Here is a 17,595-nt window from a genome sequence, read left to right as displayed (position 1 = left end):
AACTTTCCTTGCCGTTATGAAAATTTATTACCTGACGCTAGTGTTCTAGCGCATCTCAAATCTACTATTCAAATATATGAGGCAGCTGGTGATAGGATTGATTGATTGATTGATTGATTGATTGATTAATCAATCAATCAATAGGACAATAACGCTAGAGACACACGAGGTCTGCTATCTCTTAGTAGTGAATAATTTAATAGAACCAACAGTTGCCAACCGTTTGCAATTTAATGATCACATTTTCTTGAATTTCAAGCTTATTTTAAATTTTAGGTGAACATGTCACTGGACAACATCGATTGCAGAGATTTTCATGCTCAATTTTTTCCACTTGAAATTTCTTGTTTAAATTGTATATGAAGGCTGCTAATCTCAAATCAAACTTTGCATAGATGGGGCGGCGCTCCTGAAATGTTTACAGACATAGGACTTGTTGCAGTTGATAGAGCTTATCAATGACTATTTCAGGTATGAATTTGATCAAAATCGTTGGAGCCGTTTTCGAGAAAATCGCGAAAAACCCTGTTTTTGACAACATTTTCGCCATTTTAGCCGCCATATTGGATTGCATTTGATCGAAATTGTTCGTGTCGGATCATTATAGTGTAAGGACTATACGTTCCAATATTTCAAGTCATTCCGTCAACTGGGAGATGAGATATCGTCACAGTGATATCGTGTACACAGACGCACATACACTCATACACACACACATACAGACCAATACCGGTACCCAAAAACCACTTTTTCGGACTCAGAGGACCTTGAAACGTATAGAAATTGGGGTACCTTAATTTTCTTCGGAAAGCAATATCCGAATTCTCCTTTTTTCGAGGAGAATGGCCTGTTCTCCAACATGCAGTTTGGTTTCCGAGATCAACAGTGGGTGCAGTCGACCATGTGGCTGAGCGGATTGATGCTGCCTTCGAGGATGGTGAGTCTCTTGCTCTTGCTCTTTGTGATCTGAGCCGAGCCTTTAACTGCGTGGACCATGGCATTCTTCTTAGAAAGCTGAGCTTTTATGGTCTTAGAGACTCTGCCCTTTCCATCTTGGGCTCTTACCTTTCTGGAAGGACTCAGCTTGTCTCCCTCAGTGGTGCTGACTCCCGGACACTTCCGGTAACTTTTGGTGTTCCTCAGGGATCGGTGCTGGGGCCTACACTGTTCCTTGTCATGATAAATGACCTCGACGACCACGGTTCCTCTCTGATGTTCGCGGATGATGCATCTCTACTGTCATCGGGTGCTGAGCTTGAGCGGGTTTTGGAGGCATCTGCGGAGCATCTTCAGTCTGCCACTTCATGGTTCCTGGCTAATCGATTCCAGCTGAATGAGGACAAGACCCAAAGGATCATCTGCAGCTTGTCACGTGAGCCGCGTGACCCTCAGAATCCAGTGAAGCTGCTGGGTTTTGTCTTGGACAGCAAACTCAGCTGGAACAGTCATATACAGCAAGTAACCAGTCGACTCTCCCGCATTTGCTTTCTGCTGCTCAAGATGAGGGGCCTGGTGACTGAGAAGTACCTGATAATGATGTATCATGCACTCTTCCATTGCCACATTACCTATGGCTTGCTTCTGTGGGGTCATTCAGCGGGGGCTGCTGATGTGCTGAGACTGCAAAAGAGGGCTATAAGAATTATAACAGGCAGCGATCATCTTGCCCACTGCAAGCCCATCTTTGCTCGCCTTGGTGTACTGACTGTCTTCAGCCATTACATCCTCCTGTGCTTGGTGTATGTCAAGAAGATACAGCATACTCTAGCTGCCCGTAGTGACATCCACCGCCACAACACCAGGCGCAGTGAGCTGTTGGATATCCCCAGGAGACGCCTCCACCGATCACAGGCCAGTTACAGGATTTCAGCCCTGAAATTCTACAACAAGCTGCCTAATAGTGTGAAGCAATTGGATGAGGCCGCCTTCAGGAGAACCATCCGGAAGCTACTGTGTGCAAAGGCATACTACAGTGTAAACGAATTTATGGGTGACAATTTGAATTTTTATTGAGAGCGTGAGCACTGGATCACTGCCATCTGAACTGTTACAGTTTTTTTTTCATGTGTTTGTACGTGTTTTGATTTTTTGACGCCATCGATCCCACAATTGTGGGTAATGGATGAAGCTGAAGGTATTAAGGTATTAATACTTTCTTTACCTATGGTAATAGGGCAAGGAAAGTAAAAAAGGCGTGTGAATGACCATTGCCAATATAGGCCTAGGTAATATAACACCAAATCCATGTTATGTTAGTTTAGTTCACTTCAGGTAAGATTTTTAATATTATGCTGATATTTTGTAGATAGAAACATGATTCTGATGACTATATCGTCAAAAACGTTAATTATTATAGAAATTAAAAAAGATTAAATCTTGTTCTTACATTTTCTTGTTTTCAAGGATATTTTCAGAAATGTCAACACAATATAGATAATGGTATTTTATTTTATATATAAGGAATAAGTATCAAAAAAAAGTTCAATAAGACAAGTGATACTTACTTACTTGATACTTGTTGTCGTCGTCCTTGACTGGGTTTACCAGACAGACTGTGTCATTAAAATAAAGGCTCATTAGCTAATTCTGCCAACGAGTAATTTTGCTCTATCAATCAACTTTTGCCTGACGAGAGCGCTGAATCTTGCACGTGATGCACTTTTTACTTCAGTTGGGAGTCCATTGTAGAAGCCCAAGGCAGCTGATGGGAAGCCTCTCTGAGTAGCAGCCAACCGACATCGGGGAACATCCAGGTCAGTTGCATGGCGTGTATTGTAGCTGTGTATCTGATTTCTTGTTGACAGCTGCTGCAGGTTGTCTCTGACATACATCAAGGAGGACAGGATGTATTGGCTGTGGATGGTGAGTATCTTCAGTTCCTTGAAGAGTGGCCTGCAATGCTCCCTGTAGTCCGCAAAAGTAATGGCCCTGATTGCTTTCTTCTGCAGGAGCAGCACATCATGGCAATAAGGCGCGTGTCCCCACAGGAGGATTCCATACAAGATGTGACTATGAAAAAGGGAGTGATAAGCTGAGACCAGGTAATCCCTGGAGACAATGTGTCTCAGTTTTCTTATAAGGAATATAACCCTGGAAAGTCTTTTGCAGACCTCAGCCACATGTTGACTCCACCTCAACTTGTTGTCAACCCAAAAACCCAGCAGCTTCACAGGATCAGACTCCACTGCAGTCCTCTTGAGGGAACATACCAGAAGGTTAGTTTTCTCCTCATTTAACTTCATCCTGTTTGCAGTAAACCAGGACTTTGCTGCATTTAGTTGTTCCACTGACCTTTCTGCTGCCTCCTCTGTTGTTCGTCCTCTAGCTATCAGTGTGGTGTCATCCGCAAAGAGGATGGACCCCTGGCTGTCTGGGAAGTCATTCATGAGGAGTATGAAGAGCAGGGGGCCCAATACAGAGCCTTGTGGCACACCATGCTTCATATTTCTAATACTTGATGAGGCTCCTTCCAGTGAGACCACTTGTCTTCTGTTTTCCAAGTAGCACTTGATTGTGCTTAGAACTGTACCCTGAACACCATACTTTTGAGCTTCCTAATCAGTATGCCATGAGGCACACAATCGAAAGCTTGCTCAGGTCGCATAAAGTAAGCGCAAGTGAATCACCACTCTCAAAAGCATCGTGTATCTTTTTAGATAATGACAGTAGAGCGCTTGCTGTTGAGCGACCATTTCTGAAGCCATGCTGAGACTGGGACAGAAGGTTGTTCCTCACAAAAAAGTTGGTAAGTTGCAGCTTCATCTCGGTTTCAATCACTTTTGACATTATTGGCACTATTGAAATAGGCCTGAAATTGGATGGAATCTCTGTATTCCCTTCTTGTGAATGGTAGTGTTCTTGCCAGCTTCAGTGTGTCTGGGAATACTCCCAACCTCAAACAGTGGTTAACTGCTGTAGCCATTGGTTCTGCTACATGTTCAATGGTCTCTTTCAAGACAGAAGTGAATAGGCCAAATATATCCTGTGTTTTGCAGTTTTTCAAGCCACTGACAATGTTTCTGACTCTATCCGCATTGATACTTCTCCATACATCCATCTTATGAACTGTATTTGTAACATTCTCCACAGGGTCCATGTCAGCTTCATCTAGATTCTCCAAAACATCCTCAATAGCATTCACAAAGTAATCATTGAAATTGTCTGGACTGATGTTTGATTTAACTTTGGGCTTTTTGGGGCGATGTTTGTTTATGACCTCCCACGCTGCTTTACAGCTATTTGGAGCCGATTCAATGGTATTAGCAGTGTATACTTTCTTTGCCTTCCTAACCATTTCTCTGAAGATTTTGTTTTGTCCCACATAGAGCCTATGCTTTTCCATTTTCTCCTCTGGGAACACTGCTGATTTGTACAAGTGATGTAGGAGTATCACCAAGTTCTTCTGTCTGGCAAGATCTTCAGTGAACCAAGATCTATCCTTTGAGTGTGATGGAGCCCTGCTTGTACACCTTGGCACCCTTCTTATCACCTTTGGAAAAACCAAGTCAAAAATGTTCATGTACCCAGCAATAAGCATATCAAATGCACATTCAGGCTTGACCAGTCTGATAGCCTCATTCCAATTTATCTCGCTCAACCTGCTGCAGAAACAAGGTATAAGTTCATCTCTAACACTTCTGCTGCTGAAACTGTAATTTGAGTGCCAGGTTTGTGGGGGCTCATCTCCAGTATCTTGTTTCATAGTCAAAACAACTGCACAGTGATCGGATACCATGGGGTCAATGACTTCAACTCTATACTCCCATGATTCAAGTCTGTGGCTACTGTGTCCAAGCATGCAGTTTCTCTTGTTGGAAGGTGATTAGCAACAAAAAGTCCATGTCCTCGTAGCAGGTTAGAGAAATCATTTCTCTCTCTAGATGGAACCTCCAGATGAATGTTAAAATCTCCCCCAATCATCACTCTTGAACCATGCTGCCTTGTCAAAACATTCAGCAGATCATCCAGACGCCTATGAACTGCTCAAAATCGCCATCTGGAGACCGATAATGGAGACCACAATGATGGAATTTTCTGACAGTCTAACTGCTACAAGCTCCATTGTGAGTTCCTCACAGTAATCTTGAACATCTATCTGCTCAAACTTGACGGATTTCTTTAAGAAAATTGCTGCACCACCATTTCTATGAAAGCACCTTGAGTAGATGCATGCCAAATCAAGTTCCCCCACATTGCTATAGTACTCAGCTTCCTCTTTTCTCAGCCAGTGCTCAGACACACACAGGATGCTAGGTTCAATGTCCTCTATGAAAAATTCAAGGACATCCATTTTTGTTCTGAGGCACTGAACATTCAGAAATATATTTTTGCTCCATGTCCAGTTTACCCCGAACTTCCCCCTGATTTTTGGGATCTACTTTAGGGCTCCCCCCTGGAAGCGTTTGAATAAAAAACGCCTCAGGGTGACAAATCTTGGCCATTTTGAACTATCCATGATTTCTTCCATTTTTTCAAATTCAACTCCCACCTTGAAACTACAGTAAATATCACTTTTACTCTCCAAGCCTTCAACAATGAAATTCAGACCTGGAAAAGATGAGGACATGAAATTTCTGACATTTTCCTCTGTTGTTCCTTTTTTAATCTTCCCTAAATAGAACCATGCCTTTTTTTCTCCTACAAGCATAGCTGTGGGCCCTGTATTTTCATTAAGGTCCTTTGATCCTACTATAACTTTTTTATTTGAATGTGTATTTGTCTTGATTTTGTTTGATTTTGCAGCCTGGGCATAATTTAATTTGTGTCTTTCATTTCTTTCTACTGGGGTGCTTAATGAATTATTTTTCCCGGTTTTCTTTTTTATTTTAGTCACTTGCTTCCAATTTGAATCTTCAAAAATTTCACTCTCAGCTATTTGGTCACATAAGTCCATTCTACTAGAAAAAACCTCAGAATTTTTTTGCTCAGCCAATAAAGCTGTATTTGTCAATAAAGCATCAAATTCATTTCTTGATTTGTCCTGAGTTGCATTTATATTTGGATCAAATGCAGGTTGATCACAATCTACTTTTGTGTTGTCATCGCATGTCAAGAATAGAGCGTATTCAACAATCAAAACTAAAGCATTATTTGCATGTGAAATATATAATTAATTTTTAATGTGAAATACCAAAACAATCTTATTTGAAGTGAAGTTCATAATTGGCGGTTAGTGTGTGCAGTGCATCTCATGGTAAGAAACCTTCTAAATAACTAAGGTTTTTAACATCAGGTCTGGTGTTAATTCTTGAAAATCATAACGAAACAAGAGTTAATTCATGTATTTAAGTGAGTGAATCATTGCTTTATTGTTATTACTTTTAGTACCATTTGCATTTACTCAATATTGGGTAGGATATGTGGTTGCAATAAAAATACGTGAAAGTTAGACATTCCAACTGTAAATATTATGAAAATATTATAAAATAGATCTTATCAGGAATAATAGAATTGAAATTGAATAATCTATTTTCATAATCTGAAAAGATCATGAAAATAGCTAAGCCGTTGGGTTGGTCAAGCTGGTAGTCAAAGGTTTATTTGGTCAAGGTAACAAAGGGAAAATAGCCTAACAAAAGGATTAATCTGTAAAACTGTATAATAATAATATACGTTAAATTATTCTAATAAATTAAACTTAGAAAACGAATATTCAAATTTTATTGTTCCTTTATGGTATATTATTTTGTCTTTTTTTTAGAAAAATGGATAAAGAGGTGAGTTTTTGAAATAGTTTTTCTATAAAATAACCTTAAAAAACAGTATAGCTTATTAATTAAAAAATTTATACAATTTATTGTTTTTCATTCCATATAATTATTGGCAGTAAGGTTTTTTCAGAATTTATATTCTTATTGTTATCTTGTCTATAATACAAGGGTGTGATCAAATTAAATGCATTATTTTATGTGCCAGTAAAAGATTCCTCAACATAACCTTAAAATCAGCATTGCTTAACGCTTATTAATTCACACAATGTTTATTGTTTCTTATTCCATATAATTTTTTGGGAATAAAGTTTTTTATCAGAATTCATATTTTTATTGGTATCTTGTCTATTTAAGGGTGTGATCACATTAAATGCATCTATGTGCTAGTAAAAGATTGAGGTGTAAAGCGGGTTACATAGATTCTATTGGATTGACATAACTTAGCCTATCATACATATGATGAACATATGTATTTGTCAAGTTCCGTTATTATCATTATTAATTTATTAACTAACATATTAACTACATATTAATTAATTACATAAATTATGTTACATAGTAGGCCTAACATATTAACATATTCAGTTATTAACATTTTATTTACTTTGGTGTAAACCCAGCTTAAGTGTACGTCCAGTGCCAAAATACATTTCATGAAATTTTTCGTTGGGATCGATTTAGTATGTTATTTTGAGCACAAAATAGTGGCTAGCTGCCACTAGCTTTTTAGGAATGTGAGATTGTCCGATACTTGAATGCATAGATGGAATTTCCAATTCTGTGTTCCTGCAACAGCAAATTGAGCTAGTGGGAAACCTACTGTTGTCTCCATATAAGCACGCTACACACAAAGACATTAGTGGCCTCCAAATTAAAGCTAATTATAATTATATGAGTAGAAAAGGCTAGTCCCCCCCTAGCCTTTGGTAAGCCAATACCAAACTACAAGGCAGCAGTCAATTTCTTTCCTTAGCCTTTGAATATCTACTGATCTCCGTCTGCGTTGTGTCCACTGACCACCCGATCGTGTATTGATGGGAATGATATTATTTCATATCCTTCTTAAAGATTCGACAATTATTTGTTGAAACACCGCAGATTTATGAAGTTACATTACAATTTTATATTATCGTTATTCCAATTGCATTCAATTTTATTAATTTTAATTATCTATAGTTGAATAATTAGCATTACCGTCATTTAATGTAAATTAGTGTATAAAACAGTAAATATTGTAACATACATAAATAAAGAAATCTAACCTGCAAGGCAGCAGTTTGCTGGTTTTGGTCCACCCCGGGTATTTCATTTCCTCGGTAACCCCTATATCTAGAGGGCATTCCCCGATCCGCCACCTGGGGAGGCGCCCGATAGGAGACCAGCATCTCCCACTCATCTACAGTGCAATGTGTAAAATGGGGTCTGTTGCTTGAGAGCTCGGTTATGTAGCAGCTAAAAACATCATTATTCGATCTATGGGGATTTCAACCTTTGAAAATTCTCACCGTCAGAGTGTTGCCTGATTAATTGTCAAGAACGGTACTTTACCAGGGTATCTGAAATAGATAACCTTAAAACAGAAAACGTGTTTCAACAAGATTCTACTGTGAAGGATTCAAGTTGATTTTTTGTCTCTTTGTTGCAGGTTAAAGTTGAGAAACAGGAAAGTGCTTTTGATGACAGTTGGATTGGAGCTGCACGTAGTGATACAGCTACTCAGCAGGCATGTATTGTTGAACAATCCACCTTGAAAGTTACTGGCTACAGCTATATGATAAAGTTGAATCCAATTTTCTTTCAACTTCTCTACTGTTGATAGTATATAGTGAAATTTAGTTGAAAGATTATTTCTGTTTGAATATTCTTTATAATTATGCAATATTTGTTTGATCGCCTTTCATGGATTTTATAGAAAAGAAGAGTAGACATCAATGGGGACAATAGTAAAAGGTCCATTCTTTAAAAGATACATTATTGAATCTATTGATTGATATAAACAAACATCAACTACTACAACCATATTTTAATAGTGAGCACTATTACTTGCTGAGTTCGATATTCGTCTAGTTTTCAAGTGACAAAAGAATCTCTTATGTTCACAGATCAAGATCGAGATGCAGGAGGATGAATTTGGAGAATGTGAATTAGCAACTAGCAGCATCAAAGATGAGTCATCCTCGCACAATGGTTCAACTTCCAATCAGGCATGTATTCCATCTTGACTAGAATAAATAAATAATTTACTTAGTATGGTTATAGGCCTTTTTCAGTTCTTCAAGATCTCAGAACGTCAAGTTTTAAGCACAGGTCACCAGCTTGTTGTTGTTATTATTAGCGCATGGTTACAATTGTGGGGAGTCCCACAGGAAGACCAGCTTGTTTGGAATAGAAGGATAGAATTATATTTCCTTCAAATTCAAGGAACACAATCAATGCCTATATTGCAATATTGTCAATAACATTAAGGCTCAACTCACACTTATTGTTCATCGTTTTTGAAGGGACGGATTCAAGGATCCAAAGGTTCATAGAACCCCACACGTCAACCGAAGATTATTGTGTTCCCAAGTAGTATGTTAGTTAGGCAAATCAATACCTGTGTCCTTTACAAGAACCTGGAGTTTTTCCCTATACTAACATCCAATTCATCACCTGCTTGCTTGTCGCAATACAATGTGATATGCTTGGCAGTTTCTTCAGACTGATTAGTCCACGATTCAGCCTCTTGACCCGCATTTCTGCCTGGAGTTTCACCCATCTCTGGTCTCTTGGGTTTTTCGTTTTGCCCTGATGGGGCAGATCCCGTGGGTTTGATGGCAAGGCAACTTCTGGAGTTGCCTTGGGGTCCTTTTGGTCGCCTCCTACGACAAGCAGGGATATTGTGGATGTATTCTGGTTTTCAACACATTCTTAAGTACGATGCTCGACTCAAAGCTCCCCAACCAACAGGGGGCAACTCACACTTACGCGAATCAGGTCGAGAAGAGACTCGACTGTAGTCGAGAGCATGTGTAGAGACGAGTCTCTTCTCGACCTGAGTCCCGTAAGTGTTAGTTGAACCTACAAGTGTATGAATACAGAAGAAAGTCCATACTTTATGTTATGCAGTAAGTTGTTAATATTTTGACTAGCATTCATGTTTGTTTCTGTTTACACCCACCAAACTAGCTATCAGTTTATCTAGATCTAGAGAGCATAACATGACGGCTGCTATTTCAACTTCAACCCCTCACTCACCAGTGCACAGCAGTATCTCTTGCCTGTCCAGGTGTACTGCAGAGTGCAGACGAATATCTACAGTTTGGGAAACCTTAACGTGAATGGCTGGCCTTAACTTGAAATTCCTTGATTATTAAGAATTAGTACAATTACTGACATTGAACTGGAATTATCGTGATATAACTCAAGACAGCTGTCAAATTCAGTAGCTGCTGCTCCTTCACCATATTTGTGTCTTTTACATGAAGTGTAACAATAATCGATTGTCTCCTCATTGTTTGTGATGTCAATATTGCAGATGGCGAGAGTTAAGCAGGAGAATGATAGCAGCCAAGAACCAGCGCCAGAGTGCAGCACTGCATGCTCTCCAACTGATGATGATTTCAGCCAACAACATTATCTAATCCCTGGCTATAATCTAATATTCATCAAAGAGGAAGAATATGGTGAGATTCGTGTTATTATTTCATTCATTTTATTCATCAATGGGCCCGTTCTGTGTACATGGAATGTGGTAAATTGTCCGATTCACAATTTACCAGGTAAAAAGTTCCGCGTTCCATGGGAAGAGTTTTGACAGATTCTGTACCAGAAACCGCTTCCAGTTCCAAACTCCTGCCCCACAGTCGAAGCGTGGTTAATTGTCCGACCTGGTACAGTTCCAACTATCTGAGCTCTGAGCATGCGCTGATAGTTTGTTTGTTTACCATAGCATAGCCATAGAATACATAACCAACAATATGATGTTTGATAACCATTCGTTAAATTAATTTTTCTCCATAGAAAATTTGAGAGTAATGGAATAAAAGAAATGTACATTTTTCTAGACGGTAAGTTTGTAAAACAGCCTTTATTCATTCACGCAGCTAGTAAACGACACATTTTAGTTTAAATCAACTTTATATGTGCGCGCCAAAAGCTTGAACCAACGATTTTGAAATGGCGTTCCATGGGAACATTTTCCACTAGTCACGTGATGGAACAATTTACGATTGGAACTGGAACAATTTACTGTACACAGGAAGTACACAATGATAATAACACATAACAGGAAATGAAGGAACTAGTATTTATTTATTTACAATGCAAATGATACTAATGTAATAACATTGAAAGATAAAATAATAAGGTAGTCCTTGTGCTATTTTTCTTCCAAATTTATAGGTGACAAAGTCCAAGATAAGGTTAGAATTTCACGTGTACGATTTTTAGAAAATTTTGGTTCAAAATAAACACTAAAACTATAAATTTTGAATTTAGATGGCTTAAATTGATAAATTAATTAGAAATATTCCACTCAATTACCACTTTTAACGAATAATATTGAGTAGTTCTGTGAACAGTAGACCTCGCGCAGATATAAACCGTAGTCTCCTCTTATACTGTCTATCAGAGTAAATCCTGTCTGTATGTCGTGTCGGCGAGATATCGGTGTGAAAACGGCTAATGGCTGTTCGGGTTGGTGAATCAAAAATGCTAACATCAAAATCTAATCTCCTTTCAAGACATACTGGCAACAGGACAGCCCGAGTTCAAAGCAGAGAAAGTTCGAGAGACAATATTATGTTATTTAGTTATTAATTGCATGCGCTATTGCACATAATCAATAGTTCATAAAAATTGCATTCAATGAGGCATGCAATTAATAGTCTACACAGCTTTTTTAGCAAGTTACATTGAGATATTGAATTGCATGCGTCATGGCATGCAATTTATAATCTTTCGACAGCTGATTTATAATGAATAATTTTATAGTCTGATTTTTACTCTAATATTGGCGTATGAAGGAGGCTCCTTTTTCCTTTTATATATCCTTGAAATGCAAAATTTCCAAAAACCTTGTATATACGTAGACGCGCAATTTAAAAAGGAACATACCTGTCAAATTTCATCAAAATCTATCACCGCGTTTCGTTGTAAATGCGCAACATATAAACAATCAAACATTTAAGCATTAAGAGAAATGCCAAACCTTCGACTTGAATCTTAGACCCACTTCGCTCGGTCAATAATTTATCATGTAGGGTAATAGCTATCAGATGTGGTTGCCATAGCAACAGTTATAGGTATAAGAATGTTGCATTTATACACATTCCTTCAATAATTTGATTGTATGTGAGGATATATTGTGGTATATATACCACTATACAGAGTTTCCCAAAAGTAAAGTGCCAAACTTCGGAATAGGTTCTATGGGTCAAAACAAAGAGAAAATGTGAAATAATTTTTTTCCTAAAACGCTTCATTTACGAGATATTTGCCATTTTGTATTTTATACAAAATAATTTTTATCTTCAAAGTTTTCCAACCAATCGCTATAAAAATCGGTAGGTATGTTCAATTAAGAGAAAACCATGGTCTGGATTAGCAGTCATGGATCATTATTCAATAAAAAAATAGCTCATGGCATAATTTATTTGTTATTATTATTTCTCTGATTGTTCATAATCCAACCCAATATTTAACACTATAATTTGTTTTATGTATATACTATTTCTACAATCGGCTGCAAAACTCTTGGTTTGTATAAACTATTGTAATAATTGGTAAATAATGATTATGATAATTATTAATGAGGTATGATTGAGGTGAGGCAAGGAAAATTGTGTGAGTGTTTTACTCTATAAATTGTAATTACTTTATTGTCTTTATTCTGCTTCAATCATTTAAAAGTTGCATTATTGGTGTTTGCAGTTGAGCAAGAGGCAGAAGGATGTTCAGTGGAGAGTGAACCGGAGATGTGGCCTTCAAACTGCAGCACATCTGAAACTGCCAATGCAACAGAATTGGGTGGACTGAATGCACATTTAATCTCTCCCATGGAAGAGTGCACTGAGTCATCAGTGGCTGGCAAAAATATCAAGCTCTACAGCTGTGCTGACTGCAGCTATAAAACTCCATCGATCACTCATTGGAAGAGACACATGACGAAACACACTAGGGAAAAGACTTTCAGTTGTGAGTTATGTGACTATAAATGTACTCAATCTAGTACTTTGAAGGAACATATCAGAACACATACAGGAGAAAAACCTTTCAGCTGCGAGTATTGTGACTATAAATGTGCTCGATCAAATGATTTGAAGAGGCATATCAGAACACATACAGGAGAAACACCTTTCAGTTGTGAGTTATGTGACTATAAATGTGCTCGATCAAGTAATTTGAAGGAACATATCAGAACACATACAGGAGAAAGACCTTTCAGCTGCGAGTATTGTGACTATAAATGTGCTCGATCAAGTGATTTGAAAAAACATATAATAACACATACAGGAGAAACACCTTTCAGCTGCGAGTATTGTGACTATAAATGTGCTCAATTAAGTGCTTTGAAATCACATTTCAGAACACATACAGGAGAAACACCTTTCAGCTGCAAGTATTGTTACTATAAATGTGCTCGATCAAGTAATTTGAAAAGACATATAAGAACACATACAGGAGAAACACCTTTCAGCTGCAAGTATTGTGACTATGAATGTGTTCGATCTGGTACTTTGAAGGAACATATGAGAACACATACAGGAGAAAGACCTTTCAGTTGTGAGCTATGTGACTATAAATGTGCTCGATCTAGTACTTTGAAAAAACATGTGAGAACACATCATAAATGAGAAACAACTACTAGCTGAAAATTTGTGACTTTACAAGTGCTCATTCAAATTCATTTTACTGTGTTTCCCAGTAAGGTGGTCACTAATAACAGAACAAGTGTGTTGAACATGTGTGTGCACACAAATGTCGTCCATACACAGCTAAAGGCTTCAAACAACATTTGTTGAGGTTCTGAGTAAGTATCGGCTCACACCTCCCCACTCCTCTATTTAAATTGTCAGGGTCGCCCTGGGCTGGCGTCTGTGGTGGGGCGGAGTGGGGGATGCTGCTGACAGTGTGGTGTGTGCCGGCGGGTGGTTGTGGATGGCTGGTCTCCTCGCGCTGTTGGATGTCCTCCACATACACCACGGTTGTCATCTCACAACACTGAAATTCTCTCCTTTCTAAGGGTACAACCACACTGAAAGCGGAGCGTGACGTGGCGTCAAACTTTGGAACAAGTGGTTTGTTTTTTGGAGCATCGAAGTGAGAGTGCCCTACTAATGTACATACTAGTGGTCTACTCTTGTACATAATAATGCAAGTATTAATATACTTGTAATAATATAGTTTCAAGTACATTATAATGCAAATATTGTACTACATTTCCCCACCATCTACTACACTAGTATATTTAAAGCTGCGTACACATATTCGTGCTTCCAACCCGTACCGAGCACGCTCCTCCCTCGTACCGCCTTCGTACCACCATCCAACCACAGTCGGACCGCCCACGCACCCATCATGAACGTTACGGAAGATGTTAGATCTTCTCGCGTTCCCCGGTCGAACTACTCTTGCTCCCCGGTCGATCAACAATCGCTCTGCTGGAGTGACGTTCGGTTGCGGAGCAGAGCGAGAGTCTGTACGCACCTTAATGTTTGCCCAAATTCCCCTCTAATGTGTATTATTTGATTATTCAAAAGAGAAAATTCATTTATTGCACTTTGAAATCAAAAAGAAGGCTTTTCTAACCCATCCAATGCATATTTCTATGAAATTTCCAAAAATTCATCAATTCTCTCACCATCTAGTAAATATTGTTGGGGAAATTCGGCTCTTATTTTTTCCATAGTTTATTTATAGGTTAATTAGTTATTTTTAATGAAGAAAGGTTACCTTAGTGTTATTACTATTCTTTCTTCAGCAGATATTGGATTCCTCCAATTAGTGTCTTGTTTTTCCAAATCAGGCTTCACTCTTGTCGAAATATAATCAAAAGGAAACATTAAACAGATGGTGATATTCAACAAATAGTCTACGATTCAAGTTAAATCCATTAACCCACTCTGTCCTAGCAAGCTTAGCTAAAATCCAATACTTTAAGTAATTGATTTCACAAAGTAATGTCCGTGCAAACTTGGACAATGCCATTTTCTAGACGCTTGACGCTCAGACGCTTCCTGTGTGTATCATGAACGCTCTGACCACGCCACGCCACGCTCCGCTTTCAGTGTGGTTGTACCCTAAGAGGTGATAGGCTATGCTTTGGCACTACCTGGAGGGAGGGGAGTCGCTAGGAGTGGTGGGAGAGTAGTGGCAGTCATCACCGTCGTTGTAGTGCATGGCAACAGGTCAAAACTTGTCAGAAATGGTCGCCTAGTGTCTTCCAGATCAAGTGGTGTTCGGTTCGTCCTCTTAGTGACCCCTACCGGTCACCAAAGGTCACCTGACCTGTTTTTTTTAGGTAATGAAAACTTAAACTCAAATATAGTGCAGCAAAGAAAAAGAAACAACATAAATTTGGAGATGCAAAAACCTAACCTCAACAAATTTTGCTGGAAGCCTTTTTCTGTGATGACACAACAATCTATGACAATATGTGTATCATGCATGTCTCACCGTTAGTGGCCAGCCTTATGACATCAACCTCGCACTTTTCATTACCTGCTCACATTTATTAAAACTATTTTAGGTAAATCTTGTCTTTATCCAACTAAATATTCCTATCAAAAAGGTTAAAGTGTTGACAGTCTGTCAATTATATATTAAAAACCTCTTAATTTTCATTAGAAATGATGAAGATATTATTTTTCTATTCCGTGAATCAAACCTCAATTCCCCATCTTCCAGAATTAGGTTTGAAAATATAAGAATGGATCTTAACCCTGCGGTACTCGCGCGGGCTAGTGGAACACAAATGCTCGCGCGGGCTACAGCTGTAGCCCATTACATTTTTTTTTTTTTTTTAATTCATCCAATGCAATATTTTGACCTCAATATATTTTTGTTGTGTTCATGGCATCATAACACATGTTGAAACATATATTTTCATTTCGTTCTCTTCTCTATTATGTATAAAAAAATTCTTTAAAAAATAGTGTGATTCTCAAAGAAAAAATATACATGTCTTACTTTGTCTATAAAAAACTAAAAAATATTTTAGGGTATGAATAGTGAAAACCATTTTTATAATAGACTATATTTATTGATGAACACATAGAAAGTTGTATATTCACAAAAAATTGCATATTTATGAAAAATAACTAGGAAAAACAAAAATACTACCAAATTTGGGATAGTATGAAACTTGAACTATAAGTGTTTGTGAGCATAGAAAAAATATATAAAAGTTTTGTGCATTACTATTGTTTACTGATGGCCGAGACAAGTAATGCATACAATTTGGGAATGTTCTTGACACACCTTGTGGCCACACAAGTCGCAGCACTTCCGGGTAGATCTGTCACGTGCCCGCCCGCACAGTAAGCATCGACCGACCTTGTCATTTTTGGGAACAGGTTGACGTTGAGGTTCTTCAATCCCCAGGATTTTCCGTGCTCTAGTCTTCATATCAGTGGGAAGGGCCAGAGATTCAATACGCTTCCTTATCTGTGGATGAATAAGCTCCCAAGCAAGGCTTTCAAGGAATTTTCTCCTAGTCATTTTATCTTGGGCATTGTTGAACATATAGATACGTGAAGCATTTATTGCAGATATGTTCACGAGGTCATAGAATAGGACCATTGGCCAGCGTTTGGTGTTTCTTGAGACATCATATTTACAACACATCTGATCCACTGAATCAACACCCACTTTTGTCTTATTGTAAAAAGAAACGATTTCTGGCTTACGAGACTCACCACTCTCTGGATCTATTCTCTGGTCAGAATGCATTGTACTAAGCAAAATAACTGCCTTGTTTTTCTTGGGGCAGTATGACACAAGAGTCTTTTCTTTATGATGTGCAAACAGGGATGAGTGCACCTCACGGTTTCTGTTTGGTTTGAGCTCATTAGGTATACCCACTCTATTCGATCTCATTGTCCCAACTAGAGTCAAATTCTTCTCAGCTAAAAACTTCTCTGCTACAGCGATTGAGGTAAACCAGTTATCCATAGTAACGTTGCGGTTAGTCCCTGTAATTGGCTCACACATTCTAGTTGTAACATCATCTGCTGATGGGGATAGTTTGAAAGGGCCTTCAGGTTGTTTCCCAGCGTAGACTTCCAAATGTACAGTATACATGGTCTTTGCACATACTAAGGAAAATACTTTAACCCCATATTTCCCAGGTTTACTAGGGATATACATCTTGAATGGACATCTGCCCCGAAACTTCACTAGTTGCTCATCTAAAGTGCAAAACTCACTTGGCGTGAAATGTCTCTGAAAATTGTTTGTCACCAGTTCAAAAAACTCTCTTATGGCAGCCAAACGATCGATTTCTTTCCTTTGATTGCGGTCACGAATGTCATCAAATCTGAGACATCTAAGCAAAAAATGAAAACGGTTTCGACTCATTGATAGATAGCCCGACTCAACCCCACTGCCACGAGAGTTATCCCATATTCCTTGAGTATTCTTTCTGGCATTACCCAAACAGCCTGTAAGCAGCAAGATTCCAATAGAAGCTCGAATTTCAATTTCATCTGTTTCTCGTGCATCCCGATCCCGTGAAAAGTTGTCTTTTAGAGTAGAAATATAAATATTTGTACTGCTCACAATAAGTCGAATTATTTGGTCATCAAAGAAAAGATCAAAACATTCACGCTCAGTTTTGACATCACGAGCTGAACCTTTAGGGCCAGGTAAACGTAGCACGATATTACAAGCTCTTGTACGAACG

At 38.4% G+C, this 17,595-nt stretch overlaps 2 protein-coding genes across 2 annotated transcripts in view; one reads left to right on the top strand and one right to left on the bottom strand.

Moving 5' to 3' along the window:
• The window catches only part of LOC111057039, a 105,737-nt gene extending 97,319 nt beyond the window's left edge, over positions 1–8,418 (top strand). Inside the window, exon 8 of the mRNA XM_039421650.1 lies at positions 8,356–8,418. Within this exon, the coding sequence (XP_039277584.1) occupies positions 8,356–8,360 (5 nt within the window). The 3' untranslated portion in view covers positions 8,361–8,418. The remainder of the gene's footprint in view (positions 1–8,355) is intronic.
• A 7,700-nt stretch (positions 8,419–16,118) lies between these two features.
• LOC111057036 (piggyBac transposable element-derived protein 4-like) lies at positions 16,119–16,994 on the bottom strand. The gene has a single exon (XM_022344458.2). It carries the CDS (start codon positions 16,992–16,994, stop codon positions 16,119–16,121), a length of 876 nt encoding a protein of 291 aa, XP_022200150.2.
• Between the last annotated feature and the right edge of the window lie 601 nt (positions 16,995–17,595).

Source organism: Nilaparvata lugens, chromosome 2 (genome assembly GCF_014356525.2).
Source record: "Nilaparvata lugens isolate BPH chromosome 2, ASM1435652v1, whole genome shotgun sequence".
In the NCBI taxonomy this organism is placed as follows: Eukaryota; Metazoa; Arthropoda; class Insecta; order Hemiptera; family Delphacidae; genus Nilaparvata; species Nilaparvata lugens.
The sequence above is the reverse complement of the archived record's forward strand: the minus strand, read 5'-3'. Positions and strand labels throughout refer to the sequence as shown.